This window comes from Canis aureus, chromosome 4 (assembly GCF_053574225.1).
Source record: "Canis aureus isolate CA01 chromosome 4, VMU_Caureus_v.1.0, whole genome shotgun sequence".
NCBI classification, from domain to species: Eukaryota; Metazoa; Chordata; class Mammalia; order Carnivora; family Canidae; genus Canis; species Canis aureus.
In genome coordinates this window covers 54,851,595-54,875,367 of record NC_135614.1, presented here as the reverse complement: position 1 = coordinate 54,875,367, position 23,773 = coordinate 54,851,595, and the positions used below count along the sequence as shown (strand labels likewise).

The following is a 23,773-nucleotide window of genomic DNA, read 5'->3' as shown; positions in this document are numbered from 1 at the left end:
TCTCCCTCTGCCTGTGTCTCTGCCTCTCTCTCTCTCTGTGTGTGACTATCATGAATAAATAAATAAAATCTTTAAAAAAAAAAAAAAAACAAAAAAACAAAAAAACAAAAAACAAAAATTGTAATTGAGTAATTGAGATCAGGGTTGTGAGATCAAGCCCCACATCAGCCTACATGCTGGGCATGGAGACTGCTTAGGATTTTCTCTTTCCCTCTCTTTCTGCACCTCTCCAAAAAGAGAAAGAGAGAGAAGAGAAAACAAGAAAAAAGGAAGGGGGACACAGACAAGAGGCTGTAACAGACTTCCAAAGACCTGAACTAGGGGATGATGCAAGAAATAAACATCACTTTGAACTAGGTAAGAGCAGATATGGGAGCTTAGAAGTTATCTATGTATTCTCTAAGAAGAGCTCTAGCTAAGCTCTGCAACAGAAAAGGCTTTCCAGAAGCCTACCTTTCTCCTTATGTTTTTTCACTCCAAGATATTTAGTAAATTTCTATGGTGTTTGAGAGCTGTGTCAGGCACTGGGCAAGCAACAAATAAGCAAGACAAATCAAGTCACCACCACCTTGAAATTGAAGCTTCAGGCTTTCTGTAAAAGGACTGGATGCTGATAACAGAGATTGCTGGAGCCCTTTGCCTTCTTTCCACCAGAATTTGTGTCCCAGTCACCACTTCTTCTTCTGTGAAAAACAGAGCTCCAGTTCTCTCCATGAATGGAGAAGTTGCTTGGAGATATTTCCTGTTGAGAGTGTGCCCCGGGCAAAACTTGGCAACACATCAAGAGCACGCTTCCTTTTTCTCTAGGAGCTCCTGCCACATCACAGAACTTGCTGGGCAGTTTACCTAACTGGCAAGGCAGAGCTCTGCAGTGGCATTTACTGTTAAAGAATCAAAATTCAGAGAAGTAGAAGTCTTGAGACTCAGAGAGAACATTCAAGATCAACTACTCCTCCTCCAGTAGCTTCTTTTTATAGGTCATAGATCTCTGAAAACCAGTGGTCCCTTTCGACTTTCTGTCCCAAAAAGACATGCACATATCTCAACACATAATTTTCTCTATATTTTCAGGATCTTTGTGGATACATTGTGTGACCGATTTTCCTAGAATTTCAGGGACCATATATTAAGAATTCCTACTCTATGTAAGAACCCATTTGAGCTCTAATGCCCCAATTAGCAGTCTCTGAGTTGGGTGGCCCTAGTGGCTGAAAGACAGAGGTGCTGTTATGCCTAAGTACAGTGCAGGGCACAACATTTTTTGCTCCCTACAGGAGCTAATTATCTTCAGAAAATATAAAAACTCTGCTCAGTGGCTGTGGACAGAGCCTCTAAAACCAATCAGCTGACACATTTCATAGTTTTCAAAGATGATGCACCACACTCAAAAATGATGTAGTAGGATCTGGTGGCATTTAGAGGGTTAGACCTCCGAGTTGTCAGGATTGCTGCTCACTGTTGACATAGCAGTAGTATTCATAGGGATCTTCCATTTCATATATGTTCTCCTCAATGATGTAGATGTTTTCCTGTGAGCGCATTCCTTCTGCTCCCGTATTTGCTAACCCCAAGGGAGAGGGGTTGGCCAAAGTGACGAGGCTGTGGAAATAAATGTTGCAATTGAGTAAAGCATCTCCTGGGCAGCACAGAATAGAGTTAAAAGAACAGGCTTGGCTGAAGAGACCACAAACAAATGTAGTACATGATCCTTGATCAGGTCCTGACTAGGAGGAAAAGACCATAAAACAGCAAATAAATAATTTGTGGAACAATTGAGGAGATTTGAATTCATCTTAATTTTCCTTTTTTTTTTTTTTTTTAAAGATTTTTATTTGTTTGACAGAGAGAGAGAACAGAAGCAGGAGGAGCAGTAAGCAGAAGGAGAAGTAGACTCCCTGCTGAGCAGGGAGCCCCATGCTGGCCTCTATGGCCTCTATCCCAGGACCCCAGGATAATGACTTGAGCCCAAGGCAGACTCTTAACCTACTGAGCCACCCAGGGGCCCCATCTTAATTTTCTTAAGTATAAAAATGACATTGTATTATAAGAAGGGACAAATTGAAGTGTCCAGATGCCTGAAATGTCCTTACAAATAGGCCAAGAAAAACCTCTGTATATAAACAGAGAAACAGACCAAACAAGTATGTCAAAATGTTAAATCTTGAGTTTTGTTGAAGGGTTCTATTGTTTCTTGTACTGTTACTTCAGTTCTTCTGTGGGCTTGAGCAATTTCAGAAAGAAAAAAAAGCATGAGTATGTTATGGATCCAATCAGACTTGAGTTTGAATTCTGTCTCTGTCTTTTACCAGCCATGACCTTGGGTAAATTGGATGGTTCATTGTTTCTTTTTTCATTCACTTAATCAAGAAATATTTAGTGTGTTATACACTGTTCTAGGAAGCAAGAAATGCTGCAGTTAGAAATACACAAAAATCCCTTGGAGGATGTTAGTAAACTTTGTGTCTCAGTGTTCTCATCTATAAAATGGGAATAATAAGCATTCTGTTTCATAGGGCTGCTATAAGGGGCATTTATGCACTCAATCATCAGATATTTAACTACTAAGCATCACATGCCTTATCAGGGGATAGACATGCTAAAGTGGCAACAAGACTGCAATATAATAGACCAGTAGATCTCAACCCTGTTGCCACATAGAATCACCTAGAAAACTTTAGACAAACACCTTTGCTTGGTTCACGTCCTCAAAGATTCTGATTTATGTGCTCTGGCATTGGCAATAATATGTTCAAGTGCCCTTATAGGCACCCAGTTAAGAATGCCTGGGCTGAGCTATAAAAGCCCTTAAGAGTAGATCTGGATTTCTTGCTCACTTTTTGTAACCCAATGCCCAGCCTAGAGCCTGAATGTAGCTCAATTTCTGGAAGGGTCAGTTCATTGTAAAAAAAAAAGCATTGATATACAAATAAGCATTTCCTATTAATAGCAAGATGAGTTCTGTACTTTAAGAAATAAAGCTAGAGAAATCAGAAAGTAAAACAGAGGAGTGTGTTTAATTGGCATTGCATTAATCTAAGTAAGCCTAAGGTAAGAAGAAGTAGAAGTTTAAATCCTAGGGCAGGACTTCTAAAAGCAAAGCCATATTATAGTAGGGGCCTCTAAGATTCACCTTCTCCTACCCCATCCATTATTCTTACCTTGAATTCTGTAACTTCTCTTTGCTATATGAATACCCTAGGTAAAAGGTAGAAGAAAAGTCAATTAAAAATGCTCTCATAAAAAAAAAATGGTCTCATAAAACAAATGAAATAAGAAATAAAATGAACTCACTGGAGGCAAGGATTGTTTAGGGAAATCTGGTTTCCCTTTGGATTGTATTAAATCAAACTATCAGTGTATATCTTGATTCATTACATGAACTATGCTAGTAAGTAATAAAAATGCATTGCTTACATTCAGCAAATATATGAAGCATCTACTATGTGTCTGATAGCATGCTGGGCACTAGGGATACAAAAGTGAATTATGAGCCGGACTTCTTAAAACTTATGTTCTAGTGAGGGAGGCATTTTTTTTTTTAATATTTATTTATTTATTTATTTATTTATTTATTTATTTATTTATTTATGAGAGAGAGTGTGTAAGCAAGACAGCGAGGGGACAAGCAGGGGTGAGGGGGTGCAGAGAGAAAGGGAGAAGCAGATTCCCCTCTGAGGAGGGAGCCCGTGAGGGGCTGGATCCCAGGACTCTGTGGTCATGACCTGAGCCGAAGGCATTTGCTTAATGACTGAGCCACCCAGGTGCCCCTGAGGGAGGTATTTAAAATAATAGTTTCTTATTGTGAAACCAACAATGTATTAGAACAGATGATTGAGAAAGTAGTCAGGAAAAAACTCTCAGAAGAGGTGAACTTTAAGCTCAGTTCTGTAAAAAGAGAATGTGTCACCAAGTGAAGAGCCAGGGGGAGAATTCAGGCAGAGAGAACCCCTGGTAAAGATGGTGGTGAGTTCCTGCAATTGAAAGTATGACTGAAATAAGAGAGTGGCCCAAGACAAGGTCTGAGATGTAGGCTGGGGCTAGCTCCAAAGTACCTTTTAAGTCATAATCAAGATTTTGGATTTTACTCTAAGACCTATCAGAAATAATTGGAGAGCAGAAATATGAGAACTGATTGAATTTTTCCCCACATAGCAACTAGACCACTCAAGAGAATAGATTAAAAGGAGATATAAAAAAATAGATTAAAACAAAGTATTAAAAAAATGAAAAGGTAAGTAAAGATCATGATGCCTCAGATCAGAGTAAGGTGGTAACCAAGAGAGATGCAGAATAATGAATGGATTTTACATATATTTTGGAGAAAGTCTGCAGGATCTGAAATTGGATTTTGTATTAGGAGGAAACAGGATTCAAGGATGGAAACAGGATTCAAGGATGGAAACAGGATTCAAGGATGGCCTCTGGCTTTCTGGCTTAAGCAACTAGATGGATGATAGTGAAAAGCTGTGATGGGGAAGACCAGAGAGGCAGAAGTTGTGTTCTGGGAAGGTCAAATATAGACTCTAGACCTCCATTTTGAACATGTTAAATGTGGGAGACAGTGAAGTAGAGGAAGCAACTGTACAAACACTCTGAGTTGGAGCGGAAAATTAAGGATGACATTTAAGTCTATGAAAATATAGATTATCACTTAGAAGGTGTAGAGAAAGGGAAAGGGCTAGCCCTGAGGAATATCAACATCTAAAATTCAAGCTGAAAAGGAAATAACAAAAATGATGAAAAGGAATGGCCAATGAAGTAGAAGAATGATGTTCTAGAAGCCCAGAGGAGGAACACCTTATAGAATGAGTGAGAGTCAATCTGGTTAAATATTGCTGAAAGATTGATTACAATGAAGACAGAAGTGTCTACTGGATTTAGAAAATGAGGTCGTTGGTGATCTTGACTAAAACTATTTCCTTGGTGCTTCAGATGTAGAAGCCAGAGGATGGGTTAAAGAGTTCAGGAGATACGAAGTAGGAAAACTCATCCGAGAAATTTGCCTGTGAAAGAAAACAGAGAAATGAGAGTAGTTAACAAGGAATGTGTGAGTTAGAACATATTTTTATGCTAATGAAAGAATAATAAATAGAAAGAGAGAGGTAGATGATTCTAGGGAAAGGGGTAAAAGGAAGAATGAAGTCTTGACTAAGGCAAAGGAGATGGAACAGGTCTTTGATACTTCATCAGATGAGTGAGAAATGAGGGAGGTTTGGGTAGTTCTGAGGTATGGATGCTGAGTGCACTAGAAAGATATAGGATTGCTGGTCATATTGCTGCCAGTTAATGGCTTTGATGTCATAACTTCAAATCCTGTCACCTTGCTTCTAAGATTTTTCTCCAGAAAAAAAAAAAAAAAAAAAAAAAGATTTTTCTCCAGCAACTACTAGAGAAAAGATTGCAAATCAAACAGGATTTTCCCATCTGTTCTTCTAAGTAGCCATGTTTTTGGAGTAATATAGCTGTAGGTACAAAGTGCTAGACTTCTCTCATTCCTTATGAAACCTCACTTCAAACCTCTTTACACAAACTAGAATGGCCCCTAATATCCAGGCCATGACAGAACTCAAAAAGGTAGTGAGTGTTATTGCTCTTCATCAACCTGTAGACTTTACATTCATGTGATCAGTTCACGAATTCCCCTGCCAGTCAGTAAACCCAGTAAGTGTGGATGGGGTAGCTTCTTTCTTTGAACAATCCATTTACAATAATGGCAGAACAGTATAATGGTGAAGAAGAGGAGAGTCTTGTCTTCAAACCCATATCTAATCAACTAACTGTATGATGTTGGGCAGCATGCTCATTCTCCACTTGGTAACTTAGAATAATATCAATATTTCTCTCAGTAGAATAGTTATGAGGATTTAATGCACTTAAGACACTCATCAGCTTTAAGCCACACAACTAGGGTGACCAATTCTTCCTGGTTTTCCCTTCACTGTCCCAGTTTTAGCACTGGTATCCCACATCCTAGGAACCCTGTCAGTCCTGAGCAAATCTGGGACAGGTGGTCATCTGATATACAGTCCATGTTTAAGTATTAGTAGGAAAGGCTGCTAGAATATACTAAGCTGCAGTATAAGGCCTTGGCCTCTGCCCTCAAAGGGAAGAGAGTATATCACAATTAAAACAGTGTGTGAGACTTCTGGGGTGATGGCAATGTTTGGGTCTTGATTGTAGTGATAGTTTCCTGAATGTGATCATCTATGGAAATTCATCAAGTTGAACATACTTTAAATATGCAGCTATAGTATATAAATCATACCTTATGAAGATTTTTAAAATAAAAATAACTTAGAAAACAATGTGTCTGTTGAGTGCCATGAAGGAACAATAAAATGTTTTAATCCTGGCCCATGACCCATTGGTAAAAGGACTTGCCACCCTCTCTAAAGACTTGTGCCTGAGGAGCAGATGAGTTAGGACAATGCACAGAAAGAAATTTTGTTGCTGTACTTCCCAATAAACCTAATTCATGAATTAAAGAAGTTTGTGTTCTTAGCAAAAGGTAAGAGACTAGGTGTTAGAATCAGCCTGCCTGGGTTTGAATTCCAGCTTTGCCTTTTATGGGGAAGAGGCTTACTCTCTCTTAGCTTCACTTTTCCTACATTATAAAATGGTGATAAATACTACCTACTGCATAAGATAGTGATGATAAAATGTACATAAAACATTTAGCACAATGCCTGTGTTTTACATGGTATTTGCTGAGTAAAAATTAGCTATTATTTTTGGTAGGTTTGGGAGGACCACAGAGTATTCAGTGTAATCACCTTCAAGTACAAATATAAACTTATATCTAGGTTTGTGTTGGCTCCTATATTTACACTTCCTTATCGGAGGGAGAGAGAAGCAACACCAACCAACTTACATGTGAGAATTAAAGCACCAATGATAAAAATGAGAGCCAGCCCAGCGGAGATCCCTGCTCCAATGTAGATGCCTAGTCTGGTGGTCGCACCAGCATCTTCTAACTCATTAGCCAATGTGGGTATTTGCTATGGAAACACAAACAGAATTGCAGCAAGTGGCCAGAGATCAGTTGTGTGGTCAGCAAGTCTCATGACTTGTGCATCAGACCATCCCCTTAACAGCACCACAGGAGTGCAGGGACCTTCAGACTACTCATGATCTGTCTCCTTCCAGGCAAGCCTCAAACCACCCAAAGAAAGGGATGAGCATACTCTTCAGAGTTAGTAGGGAATAAAATATGCCACTTCTATGCTGTGGGGGCACAGGAGTCTTAGCAAATAAAATCTCCTCTCCAAATAAAAATGGGCTTTAGAACGGAACTCCCTTCATTCAACGTCCCCTGGTGTTCCGGGAAGTTTCAGAGTGGTCTAAACTTGGTGTCTGGTAGAGAAACCCCCACCTTCACAGAAAGACAGTGATTTAAGAGCCAGCCTTTGCGGCCAGACAATCCTGGGTTCAAATCCCAGCTCTGCCACCATTGTGTAGAGTTCTTGGGAAAATTAAGTGACAAGAGATATAAAATGCTTGGCACAGGGGCTTGTATATAATAAATGCTTAAGCAGTGATAAGTATTATGGCTATTGCTCTAATCAGTTGAATTTTTTAACAGAGAAAATGCTTCTGCTTCCAAAATCTTAGTCTATGTTCCCCCTTTAAAAGCAATAATAGTCAACACTTCTAAAACAAGTCAAAGAAATCAAATCTTCCATTTATTCAATAAACATTTACAGCAGGAGTTCTATATGCAAGATACTGTGCATTAAATACTACAAACATACAGAGGCACTTAAGAGTCAGTCTTTGTTCATGAAGAGGGGGAGGAACAAAGTGCTAAGCCTCAGTTGTGAATACACAAGTAGGGGACTTAGTCAAATGAGTGCAGACTCCTGGATACATCCCCAAAGAATTTTAAGTTGCTACTAAAGCTTGCTATCTAGGGGATTCGCTTTTACTCTAACAAGGTGGGAGATACTAAATTTGTGATTAATTAAAATATTGATTTATGTATAATTGGACATACAAATTCTTGGGTTAAAATATTCCTGACTGGAGTCTTGTCATACATAAATAAATTTAAACTATCTTTCTTATTAAAGTTGCCATGGAAATGAGAATAAATATACTCTAAGGAGCTAGAGGGTCTCTGAAACCTCCACAGTGGCATACAGTTGTGAAATATGAGAAAAGAGACAAGAGGGTAGTGCTTCTTGGTTTTGGTTTTCCAGCACTTACTATGTGCCAGTCACTTTATATGCATTACAATAGACCTATGCAGTTAGAACTGTCATCATCAACATATTACAGCTAAGGGCTCTGAGGCTAAGGGAGATTAAGGCATTTTCCCCCTAGCAGAGAGCAAACAAGAAGGAAGACTAAAGCTGAACTTTCTTTTCTCTAAATTGAGCATGAGGTTAGTGCATGAGTGCACGCACACACACACACAAACATGCACACACGCACACAAAGTCACTTACAGTTTGTTTATCATGGAGGGCCACCAGTGTCTGTGTCTCTGCCATAAAGAGAAAAAATAACCAATAGAACAATCAAGAATGTTTTCTGTTATCTGACTTTTCAAAAAAGTCGTAAAGATACCTAGAGTCCTATTTGTAATTAATTCAATAATACTCTTCACAAGGATTAATTGTGAGACTAACAAAATTTTCTTAACACTTGCAAATCAATTTTAGGGTGACCATATTTTTTTAGCCAGATAATGAACCGGACTACTTAAGTTCCATGATGAGGAGACCTCTGTAAGAAAGACCTATGTTGAATATATGGTTCATTGTGTCCACAGGGCCCCAGTGGGGCTGCAAAATTCCAACAACATTAATTATACTCAAGCAGGCATTATATTGTAATTAGACTTTGAAAGATAACAAAAGTTAATTTTCTTGAAAAAGTTTACCATTTACTCATTAAGAGGGAGACAGGGTATTTAGTTGCTTAAAAATGAAAGTAATACAACCATGGCTATAATTTACCATGAGCAGACATTGTGCTAAATTCTTTGAGCAAAATATCTCATTTAGCATTCAAAACAATTATTCTAAAGTGAGTATTGTTAGCCTTGTCACACAGATGAAGAAGCTGAGAATTCAAAAGTGAAGGGACTTACCAAGGTCATACAGCTTAGTGAATAACTGAAATGGCCTTCTGGTTTAGGTGTGCATATCTTCAAATATAAACTCCTATCTGCGCTGCCTTCAACAACCTTCGCCTCAATACTGTCACTATCAAGCAGTCATATTACCTACTCGCCAGCTCCCCTTCTTTCCTTTTCATCCATTTATTTGTTCATCTGTCTAGCCACTTGATGAACATGTACAACAATCCTACTCCATGCCAGGCATGCGGTGCAGATCCACAAACAGTATGGGCACAAGCCCTGACCTCACAGACTCTACATTCTAAAAATCAATAGATTGTCATCTTTGGGAAAATTAAAGATGCCTACTCATTTCTCTGGCTGAGTAAGAGGCTTTGAAACTTCTTAAATGTCATGGCCACTTTCTGGAAGCCTAAAAATCTAAATCCTTTCATAAAGAACCCCTAATTTAACAAACCATGATTTTAATATTAAAATTTTAATATTATCAGCCTAAAAATATTTTTTTAAAAAAGAGAGATTATCTTCCACTTACCTTTGCTCTTTTTAATGCCTAAAAGGAATTTGAAGTAGAAAAACCACATTGGTGGAACTGCTAAGTAAACACTGAATCTTAACCACACATAAGATTTTCTAATATATACCCAGTTTCTGCTTCCCTAAAATTATTTTTCTTGGTCTAAATGGTAAGACTGACTTCTCCTTTAAAAAAAAAAAATTCAATTAACAGTGAAAATAACCCAACAGTGCTCTATTTTATTGATTATCACAGCTTAACTTCACATAGATAGCTATCAACCAGGTGAGTGGGACAGTAAGAAAAATCTGCATTGGTTTTCCTAAAGAAACCAAGACTTGGTTGAAGTGGAGGTGGCAGTGGGGTGGGATGTGATGGTTTTAAAAATATATAAATCTATAGTTTACCATCTAGTACATATTACCTGCCAGACATGGTGCTTAGCACTTTATTTGCATAATATCTTTTAATCTTCACCACAATACGTAGGTACTATTATTTTTCTATTTTTCAGATGAAGAACCTGAGTCTCAGAGAGGTGCTTTGCCTAAGATCTCACAACGAGTAATTGGCAACCCTGAGATTCAAACCCAATCTACCTCCAGAGCTAAGGACTCACCATGACCTAGTCCTGCTGCCTTCGAGTGGAAGAGACATTGCACTGTTTTGTGTTCAAGATATGTTTAGGAGCTTCCAAGACCCTTGGAACTTTTACTTGTTAAGGCTCCACTCCACTTTATAGCAAACATACTAAATGTACCCACATTCCACATTAAAGGAAAGGTTTGTATAACTACATACAAGTTGACTGACAGGGAAGTAATTGACATAATGTTACATATTATAGACAGGCCATTAAATAATAATTTTAATTTTTCATTTCATTTTCCCATTTTGGAACTGTTGCCTTTTTGCTTAAATATTTTCTCAGAGTCCTTTGAAAAGCTCAGAGACTGTAGGTACTATGCCAAATGCAAGAGCTGACCCCATCTTTGTTGCTCAAGAGGGAAGGAACCAACAGGTAAAAACTAAAGGGAAAAGCAGCTGTTTTTGATATGGACAACTTTGAGGAAATGCCTCATGAGGAAGGTGTGTGAGCATTCAGTGAATGCCCATTTGGCTGTGACACTGCAAAGAACATTGGAGCACAGGATGGGAATGTGCTCATATAATAAACATGTGGTATGACTTGATTAAACCACAATGTGGATTGTCATCTGGTTCCACCACATTTAATTTCTTCATTAATTGCATGAGAGATGTTGGCTGGCTACCAATCACTAAAGGATCACCAAAGATGAAACTATTAGAGAGCTAAAGTTAATACTTTTAATAATAACTAATATTGGAGTGTTTCTGTGGGCTAGGTACTATGAGCACTTTATGTATATTACCACACTCAATTTTTATAATAATGGTAAGCAATAGGTACTGGGATTACCCCCAATGTAGAAGTAAGGGAATTGAGCCTCAAAGAGTTTGAGCAATTTTGCTTTGACCTATAAAGCTAGTATGAAGATAATGGAACCCTGTTGCTGACATACTTAACCACAATCTCATTCTGCCTCCAGGTCTTACTGGTAATGTTAAAGATGATAACCAACATGTAATGAGTACATACTATAATCAAATACTGGGCTAAGCAATGGAGACACCGTTTCTTATTTAAATCTCATAAAGTGGGATTTAGGAGATTAAGATATGGGATGTACCTGTTATTACCCTCATCTTCCTGAATGGAAGACTACACCCCTCAGAGTATAAGAGGGACCAGGAATCTGACAGGAGACATCTAAGATTAATCACCCTGCTCAGTGTGATCTGTGGTCTGCTATTTTGACCCTATCTTCTCTTCCAGAGCAACATGGAAAAGTCCTGCTGAATTACTCAAAGAATGTAGCTGCTTCTTCTGAGGCTAGAATTGAAGATGCCAGGCTTCATTCCAGTTAAAAGAGATCCTTGAAATCATCTAATCCAACCCCAAATAGGGACTGGACCCAGTTCGTGACAAAGACATCCCCAGTCTGGGAGTCAGTTGGAAAATAATGGCAATGTAATGAGTTTTTCATTAAGACTAAATTTATTTAACTTAAAAACATTTCTTTTTTTAACACAATAATGGCATTAGAATTTTTTTTCTTATTTGGCAAAATATGTAGATCACCAGAACTCTTTTTTTTGGATGGGGTGGGAATTTTACCAGGTTACAAAATCCAAAGTCTGTGAACCCTCTCCTTGAACAGGCAAGAAGCAGAGATCCAGGGAAATGAAAGGTTTCAGCCCAGGTCACAGGGCTACTTGTGACTAATTCTGAATCTTAGCTCAGGGTTCCTTTTCCCAGCACAGGTTTGGGCCCATTACCCCCCGCCCCCACACACTTTCTCATGTGCACAGGGACATTCATGCCTCCACTCAAACATTTTTCTCATCTCTTTCCCATATTCAAAATCCCCCAAACTCTAAAAACACCCTAAGTCTTGCTGCTACACCTCCTGTGTAATTACCTGAGCCATGTCCCTTGGTGGTGAGCATCAGTGGAAAGGGTGCAGTGAAGTCTCTCCATGGAGTCCAAGTAGCAATGACCTTGGCTAATATCAGAAACCAATATAAGGATGAGTCTCCTCTAAGAGCAGAGAACTTGTTGCAGGGAATCAAAGCAGAAAAAAATCTGAAGTGCAATAAATGAAGGGAAGCACCTGCCCAACTGCCAAACCTACCCAGACTCCTTCCTTGAGAGTGTATGACACTCTTAAAATGTTGGTTAGAGGTGTGTTACAGTCATCATTGCCACAGTCTCATTGTTCATAATAGAACTAACAGCCACTCAAATGGCCACGCTAAATGCTTTTCATAAACACCTCATAAAATCCTTCCAGTGGCTTCTGGCTTCTGTGATAGGTATTACCATACATCATAGAAGAGGAGTTTACAGAGTTTAAATAACTTGCCCAAGATTACACAGATAGGTAAGAGGCAAAGTTGGATTTGAACTCCACTCCATCAGCCACACACTATATGCTCTATAAATCCCAAAACATGTGAGCATAGGCACCCTACTCCTCCCTACCCCACAGGGACACAATCAAGTGGTTCTCAATCTTGGCCGTACGGGGAAGGGGGGGGAAGAATCATTTAAGGTAGACTATATAAAATCCCAGTGCTCAGGCTCTACCTGCTAGGATGCCAATGTATCTGGTTCATGGGTGCGGACCAAGGAACTATGGGTTTTAAAAAGTTTTCCAGGTGATTCTAATGAGTAGTCAGGTTCTCAAACCACCAATCTTGACTTTTCCTCCCACTCTATAGATCCTGACGATGGTTTTAAAATAGGTGAAGTGAATTAAAAGTGGCTGGGCATTGCTGGTAGAGCCTGTTAAACTTTAGGTCTCAGAGACCCACCCTCAGGGCTGTAATTGGGGAGATCAGAAGTACTACCGATTAGTATATTTAATATTACCTGCAGGTGATTTTATCCAAGAAGTAATGCAAAGGTCCACTCACCCGGTTTGATGACCAACTCCAGGTTTGACTTTTTATCATTCATTAGGCCTGGGAATTGGATCCGGCAGCAATAGGTCCCACTGTCGGCTAGAGTCACATTCTCTATAGTCAAGGACACATCTCCTTTGTGGAAATTCCTCATTAGCCGGTATCTGTTGGATGTCTGATATTTCAAGTTCCTTCCATCTGTGCTGAGCACCGTATTATGACATTCAAACACAGGACAGGATCCCTTGCCCCAGCAGATAGGTACAAGATTCTCAGAAGTGGTTGGAGAGTAGGTGCAGGGCAGATCAGCATTCTGACCCACTTCAGCTACATATGCCCCTTCTGAAGACCCTGAATAAAGACGGAAAGAGAGCAAGACCCAAGCGATGAATGAGGTTGGGGATTTCAAGAAAACTACAAGTAATGCCTTATAGAATAAAAGGGAAACCAGTGCTGCTGTTCTGGTTGGAAGATGATTCACTATGACAATGATTCTCAGACTTGAGTAGCATCAGAATCACTGGGAAGATGTATTTAAACACAGTTGGCTGGGCTCAATGGCTAGAGTTCCTAATTCAATAGGTCTGGGGTAGGGTATAAGAATTTGAATTTCTAGCAAGTTCCCAGGAGCTGTTGGCATGGCCGGTCTCAGAAACTCACTATGAGAACCCAAAGAGAATTGTGGTCCAGCCCTGTGAACACCAAAGGGCAAAGCTGATGGAAACAAATAATCAGAAAACGGGTCATTGTCAGCCAGTAAAACAGCTCACTGGCCTGGGCTCGTTGTCTGCTCACCAATGAAACAGTTAACCTGACCTAAATCTCTCTTTTTTTAGCACTTGGCACATAATAAATAAAAGCAATTGGCTGAGTAAGAAGCTTGTGTATTTAAAACCACTCACAAGCTATCTTGAGATTTAAAATTAATTGCTTTTACGTTTATATATATATTAGCAAATATATATATATATATATAGTAAAAACATTTAAATAGTATAACAGGTATACGAGAATATACTCCCTCTCCCTACTCCTTCCCATTTTCCAGATCCCCTTCCCAGAGTCTATACACTAGGAAGCATTCATGTATTCCCACTGCCTGCAACACACATACATAAAAATGTAATATATACGTCCTTCTACACCTTCTTTTTTCAATTGACTTTGGACTTAGAGACGTTTCTCATGGCTATGTGTAGTCAGTTTCCCTGTTTGCATCATGGATTTATCACAACTTATTTACCTACTCCCCCACTGGTGGACATTTAGGTTGCTTCCAAACTTGCTATTACAAACAATACAATGACCATCCTTGTATCTTTATCCTATAGTATTCAAGTGTGAAAGTCCATGCCCAGACTTACTTGTGAGGAGTAGCAGCAACAGCAGGACACAGTCAAAGGAAAGATGTGAAACCATGGATTCTGAAGACAAGTCAAATAATAGCTCTGTTTAGTTTTAATTCTCCAGTGGAACTGGGGAGCTCTTGCAGTTGTATCTTCTCCACTGCGCTCAACTGATGGCCCAGCACATCAGCGCATCTGACTACAAATCTTTCCTCTCTATTGCTGCCAAGTCCACAGTTAGATCAAAGGAAACCCCAGTTCTCTGTCATGCTACACCACAGACATCCTGTCAGTCTCTGATATTTATCCGTTGGTATCAACGAAGAGGAAGCAACACTCAGAGAAAGAAAAGTCTCTCTCAGTCAAGAAAATTCTGTTAGCAAATAGAGACCCCTCATATCTCCAATGAAATAATCCTCTGTGTGAAATGGATGGCATATGGGTCCAGCTAGTTACAAGGGAACACAAGGTAGGAACATATCATCCATGTGTTCATTCAGTCAGATCAGCCAGTTGGTTGGTCATGTGACCAATGTGAATGAAGCACCTACTAGGTGTCAGGAACTGGACTGGGAGCTGGAGATCACGACAATGAATGGCATGTTCTTTATCCTCACATTTATGAGTCCTTTCCACTCCATCCCTGAGCTTAATTCTTAGCCTTGTTCTAACACAAGTTGGCTGTGTCGTGTAACCTTGCTGGATCTCGGTTCCTTCATTTATAAAACGCATCAAATGAGGAAATTGTGTTAGGTGACATATGCACAGCTCCCTGCTCTAGTACTCTGACTCAAACCCTTCCACTTAGGAAAGATATATTCCTTTCTGCAATGTTTCTTTTTGCCCACTGTCCAGGGGAAGAGAGGGGACCCCAATATTCTGTTTCATCTAATGTACACAAAATGTCCCCTCCTCTCCACCCCAAAGACAACTTCCGGCATGAATTGTCAGAAATTATTGAGTTCCAGCTCCACTCTCCATCACAGAGGTAACATCTCAGACCCCAACAGTCTCAGCCCTGAGACAGTGACATCTGTCTGAGAGCCTTAAAAGCCAATGGTTCTTTACAAGAATGAGCTCATAGACTGAAGAGTCTTTGAAAACATGGCGGCCTTCCTCCATGTGGCTGAACTTCCTTGTCACTCATCTTTCTAGCACTAAATGCATTTAATATAAATGTCCAGCTCGTTCAGTGTGTGCACTTCAATAGCATCACAAATGTAGCAGTCACTCAAGAGATCACAGTCAATTTCTTCATCTTATAGATAGGGAAACTGAGACCTCATGAAGTTGATCTGCCCAAAGGCACCTGATTGGTCATTTCAGATGAGAACTGAGTCCCTTGAGCTTCAGATTTTTTCCAGTATAAACTGTTTTATGAACTTCATATTTGCCCTTTATATATCTGCCTACATAACTGATAACAACCAGCAAATGTCAATATTCAAGAATAAGGCAGAATGGATTAAACATGGGGTCAGAGGTCATGTTTACCGCCTGACCACCTCCCCCGCACCCCTCTCACCCCCAGCAATACTCTTAAAAGTTTTAGCCTTCAGATTTTGTGTTCTGTTTTTTTCCTTTTTTACTGTTTTGTTTTTTATTGTTAGTACTCTGTTTTCTGTCCATCTCTAGAGTTACTGCTGGAACCAGCTTTATAAAATATTAACAATTTATTAATTCATTGAAGTCTAGTCATAAATGAGCCTAGAAATCTACTCTAACCCCCTTCTTTTTTTTTCCCCTGGATATAGGAGGCTGTTTCTGAGCATTTTCATGTTTATTTAACTTTTATTTCTTGTTTCTCCAAAAAAACCTGTTTAGATAATTCATTCAAATAGCTAAAATTTAAAGCAATATCAAAGCTTTATGAAGAAGCCTTGTTCGCACTCCTCCAAGTCTACCAACTTCCCCCACCCACCCTGTAGGTTTCTGTTTCCTAAGTGTCATGTGTATACCCCCAATGAAATCACAAGAAAATAAAATATATATTCGTATTCCCTCCTTTCTTAGACAAATTGTATACCTGTGTTGCACCTTGTATTTTCTATTTATTGTTTTATAAAAAAAATTTTGACATACACAAAAGCAGAGAGAAAAGTATGACTTCCCAACACACAGATGCAAAATTATCAACTTCTATATTAAAACAAATCCCAGACATCATGTTATTTCACCCTTACAGACTTCAGTGTGCATTTTGCTTTTTGAAAGTGGATATTCTGCTGCTTAACCACAATACTATTATTACACATGCCCAAATTAATAATGATGTCTTAGCACTTAATTCTTCACTCCATAATCAAATTTTCCCTGATTATCTCAAAGATACCCTTTTACAATACATTTGTTTATATCCAGATCCAAACAAGGTCCCTGCGTTCCATTTGGTTGATATGTCTCTTAAGTATCTTAATCTTCCTTCCATACTCCTGCCACCAACTGGTTGTCCAAACCAGTTATTCTGCAGAATGTTCCACATTCTGGGTTTGCCTGCTTCCTTGTGGTAACATTTAAATTATTCCTCTTTTCTGTGTGTTTCCTATAAACGAAACTTAGCTCTAGTAGTTTAGTTAGATTCAGTTTGACTTTTTGGCAAGAGTACTTCACAGCTGGTGCTGTGTGCTTCAGATTCCACCACAATTATCTGGTTGTGTGTAGAGTACTAACATTGATCAGCTTGCATCTTTCTTTTTAAACTTCACTCTCTATTCCAAAGATCTCTGCATTCCATCTCATAAAAAATTTCCTCATTCTTTATTACAGCCCTGTGGATGCCACTGAATGAAAACATTGTGTTAAAGCAACAATGTTATCATCCCCTTGAAATGGACCCGTCACATCTCAGTTTATTTGTAAAGTTGACCATAAAAGATCCATAGAGGCCTATGGTTCTTTAATTACGGGCAATAGAAGTTTGCGTCTTAAAAGGAGCCTGGAATGTGTTTCTGGTAAAGAAGTCTTATATATGGTAATTAATTCATTTCTAAATTGTGTGAAGAAAGTTGTATTATGAGTTTTCATAAGGTATGTTTGTTGAATGTTAGCTACAATTATGTAGTGGGGTACTACATATAATACCACATACAGTGTTTTTGCTTTTCCCCTTCAGCAGCAGGAAAAGTGGCAAAAAAAAAAAAAAAATCTTACTCCTTAAAGATAGTCTCCAAGCACCAAATGAAAGCATTAGGATTATGTGTAGTTAGAAGTTACAGTGATAGGTAACTAAAGGGCCACTAGACAAAATTCATAATGGAAGTTAGAGAGTTTTATACAGGTCAGGAGACAGGAGAACATGGGTGATACAGATGGGATTATGTGGAAAAACTCAGTCTAGTTAGAATCTACCTTGTGCAATGGGGATGCTGCAGAAGAATGGGTATTGGAGAGATGACTACATAAGGAATCCTATATATCCTTGATTTGAATCAAAAGCCCTATCTTACTCAAACCATAACACTTTAGTTTCCATGTAGTATTACTCGCAAGGTTTTGCAAAGGGAGGCACTAAGTTTGGATATTAAGGATAAGAAGTTAAGTGAAGCAATTTTGAACTAGGTCTTCTGACTTCCAGATTGCATCTAGCCATGTGACTTCCCTTTAAAAGTGCTTGTAAGGAACTGAGTGGGAAAAATTAGAGAGGGAGACAAACCATGAGAGACTCCTAACTGTGGGAAATTAACAAAGGGTTGCAGAAGGGGAGGTGGGTGGGGGGTTGGGGTAACTGGGTGATGGGCACTGAGGAGGGCACTTCAGGGGATAAGCACTAGGTGTTATACTATATGTTGGCAAATCGAACTTCAATAAAAACAAACAAACAAACAAAAAAAAAAAAACAAAGGTGCTTGTTAGAAAAAGTCCGTCAGGAAAGACAAGTACCATGTGCTTTTACATAGAATTTAAGAAACAAACAAGCATGGGGGAAAGTGTGAGAGAGACAACTCAAGAAAAGGAATCTTAACTATAGAGAACAAACCAATGGTTACCAGAAGGGAGGTGGGCAGTGGGATGGATGGAAATAGGCAATGCAGTAAACAAGAGTGCACCTGTTGTGATGAGCACCAGGTGATGTATGGAAGTGCTGAATCACTATATTACCTGCAACTAATTTTACACTGGCTATTAACTAACTGAAATTTAAATAAAAACTTTGAAAATAAATAAATAAAAGTGCTTGTAAAAAAGCTTTCAGTACTTGAAAACTTTTATTAGGGGCACCTGGGTGGCTCAGTGTTGAGCATCTGACTTTGGCTCAGGTCATGATCCTGGGGCCCTGGGATCAAGTCCCACATCAGGTACCTGGCAGGAAGACTGCTTTTCCCTCTGCCTATGTCACAGACTCTTTCTCTGTATCTCATGAATAAATAAAAATCTTAAAAAAAAAAAAAAAAAACCTTTTTATTATATAAGTCATACTCATTGTAGAAATTTCTGGAAAAAAAAAGAATATAAATAAATAAAAACCATAATCTCAGTAGCATGAAATCCTACTGTCAACATAATGGATCTCCTTTCAGATCTTTGTCTGGGTTCATCTCTAAATATAGGAACATGTTCATGTCAGTATCTCTTGTGGGTAGATCACCAGAAAATCTCACTCATGGATAGTAGGAACACCATGAACACAAGGGGATACAGGAGAAGGTACAAAACATATCTATATACTCCCCATTAAACTGTCAGTTCAAAGACTCCACCTCAGATGAAAGTCTTTTATTTTTATTCTTTTTTTTTTTTTTTTGCATCTCCATGCACTCATTTGCATTAGGTTGCTCTCAGCATTGCCCTCCCCACCAGGCCCCAACCTGAGAGGGCAATCTCAAACCAGAGATCCTGGGCAGACCTGAAGGCAACTTCTAGGTCTTCAGAATGATGATACATTTATAAGACAAATCAATTTCTCTCTTGCTATGGACCACCTCTCATAGCACGATCTTAGTGTTGTTCTTATACCAATAAACCCTTCTTCTCTCATTAGAGTGTTTATGTTGCAGTTAAGAAAAAACCCAACTCAAACTAGCTTAAACTAGAAAGTGAATTTATTGCCTGACATTTACTGAAAAGTTCAGCTGCAGGCCGACTTAACTTAATGGCTCCCATGAGGTTACCGGGTACCTGGTTCCTTGCTGTCTCCAATTTTGGCTCTGTGGAGGCCGAGAAAAATTAAGGCCATTCCACCTCAAGTTTAGCATTAGCACAAGTACAGCCATCTTAGGCCTCTGGGAATAAGAGCTGAACTTTACAGGAAAAACTGCAGATTGTCCTAGGCAGGGAATCCTGTATCAGAAAGACAATAAAGCTCAGAATGCCCTTGGCAGAGAATCCCGTATCAGATCTTAAGAAACTCCCCCACCCTTTCCCCCATATTGGAATGGAAAAAATTCCTCCACCCCTTCTGAAGATCCCCTAAACCAGCCCATAAAAAACTCAGCTGTAACCCACTTCACGGTCCAAGTCCCTGCTCTACTGTATGGAGTATACTTGGACCCGAGCTCGAGCTTGTAAATAAACCCTCATGTACTTGCATCGGTGTCGGCTCCTTGGTGGTTTCTCGGATTCGCAATCTTGGGCACAACAGGCTCCTTCCTCATATTCTACATGGTGTGCACCTGCAGAATACACAGCCACATACTAAGAACATCTTTCAGCTGCTCTCACACAAGCCCAGTGATTCACATCCCCTCAAAGGCCCATATTGGTCACAGACTCATTCCTGAACTGTGTCCACAGGATCAAAAAGGACTAATTGGTTTGAGCCTGAGCCATATCCCCAATCTTGTGTTCTAAAAGTGAAAGGAGGTGGTTCCTCCAAAGAAAAGCGTGGTGCATTTCAGGAGGAAAGATGGATTCTGGGCAGCAAAAGCAAATGTCCACTAGAGATGCCTTCCCAGAAGGGGATGGGATGCAGACATGGGAAAAGAAAATCTGCCCTTCCAAATAGGCATGGTTCTTCTTACAAAACAACAACAATATATATATTCGAATGCTCTTCACACACTGGGGAGATGCTAAAGAGCTTTTGTGTTTATAGACAGTTTTTGTATTTAGTAACTATGAATGCCAGTAAGATTAAGATCACCCTCAAACCAGCGCAAGAGGCAGTTTTGACCCCTCTCCAGAGCTCTGTGCACAGCGTAGAAAACAGAGGCCCAACAAGGACGTCAACATTCTGAGATATGGCGATATTTGCCCAGCAGGCCACTCCGAAGGGAAGTTAATGCTACCCCTGTGCATATAATCAAACCTCTTCAGAGTAGAGGAAGTGGGGAGGGCTGTAAAAATAATACCCCTCGTAATACAGCAAGGCTCCCAGTGACAAAACTGAAAAATCAAAAGGGGTCTACCATCAAAAAAATTCTGTTGAGCTATGTATGAGTCACTGCGGGAACTCCTCCCTGCAGGCTCATCTTGAAAGTGCAGGGCCGCTGCTTCCTGCAGAGACCACGCTAGTGGGGGGAACTGCCTGAGTGGTCACTCACTCCTATTCCAGCATATTCTCGAATGTGGCATCTCTTCTTTCTTCTGTTTGCTCACGAGTTTCTTACCACCCCCAGTTCAGATAGTGAAGGTAATCATACTCCTCAGTTCAAGGCACCTACTCCTCATTGATCCGGTGAGGTCTCTTTCCTCTTTTCTTTTACTATTTTCCACCTTCATCTGTGACTGAGATTCTCATTTTTCTCTCTCCATGGGCATCCACTTTACAAGAATGTAGTTGAGCAGTTTTCCAAGGTGCTTGCTTATTCCTGTTTACATTCTCACTGTCAGTGAGAACGCTTGTGATGCTCCGTGACTCTGCTAATCACAGTCCCGTTAGACTTAAAAAAAAAAAAAAAAAAGATTGTATTTATTTATTCATGAAAGACACAGAGAGAGAGGCAGAGACACAGGCAGAGGGAGAAGCAGGATCCTCGCATGGAGCCTGAGGTGGGACTCGATCCCAAGTCCCCGGGATCACGTCCTGAGCTGAAGGCAGACACTCAACCACTGAGCCACCCAGGTGCCCCCGTCGGACTTTTTAATTTTTTCCAAGACGATGGTGCCTGATGATGTCACAATATAGCTTTAAGATTAAACTGTTGTCTGGTGGAAAATATAACTGTTGCCTGTACAAAACATTGCACAGATAAACTCATAGTGTACAAATATTTATAAAGCAGTCAGGTAACCAGGACCCAGAACAAAAAGTAAAACTGCCAATCTCCTGAAGTCCTGCTGACACCCACTCCAAGCCCATGTGTCCCTTCCTGATCACAAAACCTTCCCCCTGTCCTCCAAATAATCACTATTCTAAGTTTTGCAGTAATCATTTGCCCTTTTTATGGTTTTTACCACCTGTGTGTGCATTCCAAAATTATATGAATAGTTTTGCTTATTTTTGAATATTGTATGAATGATGTATCACCTGTAAGCTTTTGTGTTTTGTTTCTTTCACTCAGCAGAGTATTTGAGACATTCATTCATGCTGTTGTGTATTCCTGTTGGTTGTTTGTTGTTGTTACTGAATATTTTTCCGGGAGTGGATATGCCTCAAATTATTTGTTCATTCTATTTTAGATAAACACTTCACCTTCTGAATCAGTTATCATAAACAATGCTACCCTGGACATTCTCCTACACGAATCCTAGTGCTCACACACAGAACCTTCTCTGGAGTATACTTCTGAGAGTAGGATTATTGGGTCAAAGGGGATATACATTTTGAAATTCATTCGATAATGCCTGTTTCCCAAGACATCTACCAGCAGTGTATAAAAATTTCTCCTCTTCCATGACCTCATCAACACTTAGTATTGCCAGATTTTTTTTCAAACTGGCAAAGGATATGATGGCATCTCACTGTCAGATGAAAGTCCTGTGTTTTTAATTTGCATCTTCCTCTTTACTAGCAAGGTTACTTTTTCTTTTGTTCAAGAGCTCTTTGGATTTGAGGAGTGCTAAGGGGAGAAAGGCTTATTTTGTCCATGTTTCTGTTGGGATTCTCAGTTTTTTATCACAAATTAATAATTATCCATATAAATTATGAGTATTTACATATTTTGGATACTAGTCCTCTGCTGATTTAATCTTCTGTGAATACAGTGTTTTCTCCCACGTTGTGGAGTAAACTTGACCTTTTGACAATATTGAGCGTTTCAATCCATAAATGTTTTCTATCTAGATTTTCTTTAATATCCCATAATAAAATGTTTAAATTTTCCCTAGAGAGATCTTCAACTTATACCTTAAGTTTTTCCTGAGTACTTTATATTATTGATGCTATTTTACATGTATCTTATTTTTAAGTTTTTATATCGTTTCTGGTATTCTGAAATGCACTTTTATTTTTGAATGGTGCTTTTCCCCCTCCAACCATTAATCTCTTATTAATAAATTATCTGTGGATTATATTGTTTTCTATGTAGTCATATTTCCTGCAAATAATGACAGTTTAGTTTCTTCCTCTTCAATCCTATATTTTATTTTCCTTACCATGCTGGAGAGGAAGGAGATCTAGTTTCTATTTCATAGAAGTTTTGATAGCAGGCATCCTATTTCATTCCAGCTCTTAAAGAAGAGGTTTCAGCTTCCACCTTGGGTATCTATTATTCTGTAGCTTTTATGGAGCTACTGTTTAGAGAATGGAAAGTTCTCTTTCATTCCTAAATATCTAAGATATTTTTTTCTTTTTTTCATGAATGGATACTAAATTTTATAAATGCCTTTCATACATCTGTTGAGATGATCAAGTGATTTTTCTCTTTTAATCTATTATGACAGACTAATTTTCTATTCTGCATTCCTAAAATAAACAGATTGACCATAAAACATTACCTTTTATTTTTACATATTCCTGGGTCGAATGTGCTAGTATTTTATCTATGCTAGTCTCACAAAGAGAATGTTCCCTCTTTATCTATTCTCTGAAAGAGTCTACATAAAATAAGCTTGTTTTTTGTTTTTTTCTGACAATGTTTGGTAGAACTTGCTAGCAAAGCTATTTGAACTTTAAGTTTTCTTTGTGAGAAGAATTTGACTACTGGTATGTTTTAAAAAAAAAATCATTAGAAAGCTATTCAAGTTTTCTATTCTTAAACCAATACTGGTGGGATCCCTGGGTGGCGCAGCGGTTTGGCGCCTGCCTTTGCCCCAGGGCGCGATCCTGGAGACCCGGTGATCGAATCCCACGTCGGGCTCCCGGTGCATGGAGCCTGCTTCTCCCTCTGCCTGTGTCTCTGCCTCTCTCTCTCTCTCTCTTTGACTATCATAAATAAATAAAAATTAAAAAAAATATATTTAAAAAAAAATAAATAAATAAACCAATACTGGTAACTTTATAAGAATTTGTCTATTTTT

General features: G+C 39.1%; 1 protein-coding gene across 4 annotated transcripts; it reads right to left on the bottom strand.

Moving 5' to 3' along the window:
• Positions 1–111: 111 nt before the first annotated feature.
• HAVCR2 (hepatitis A virus cellular receptor 2) lies at positions 112–23,503 on the bottom strand. Of its 4 annotated transcripts, none has more exons than XM_077895738.1 (9): positions 20,917–23,502; positions 19,959–20,046; positions 14,456–14,515; positions 13,104–13,442; positions 12,107–12,190; positions 8,448–8,485; positions 6,872–6,998; positions 3,159–3,195; positions 112–1,599 (listed from the first exon to the last, which is right to left on the bottom strand). In XM_077895738.1, the coding sequence occupies exons 2-9, from the start codon at positions 20,026–20,028 to the stop codon at positions 1,440–1,442; spliced, it is 915 nt and encodes a 304-aa protein (XP_077751864.1). In that variant the 5' UTR covers positions 20,029–20,046; positions 20,917–23,502; the 3' UTR covers positions 112–1,439. The 4 variants fall into 4 exon arrangements, with proteins under 4 accessions (XP_077751864.1, XP_077751863.1, XP_077751865.1 ...); XM_077895737.1 differs by having other exon boundaries at positions 1,043–1,599; positions 21,037–23,502; XM_077895739.1 differs by lacking the exon at positions 14,456–14,515 and having other exon boundaries at positions 1,043–1,599; positions 20,917–23,503.
• Positions 23,504–23,773: the final 270 nt, after the last annotated feature.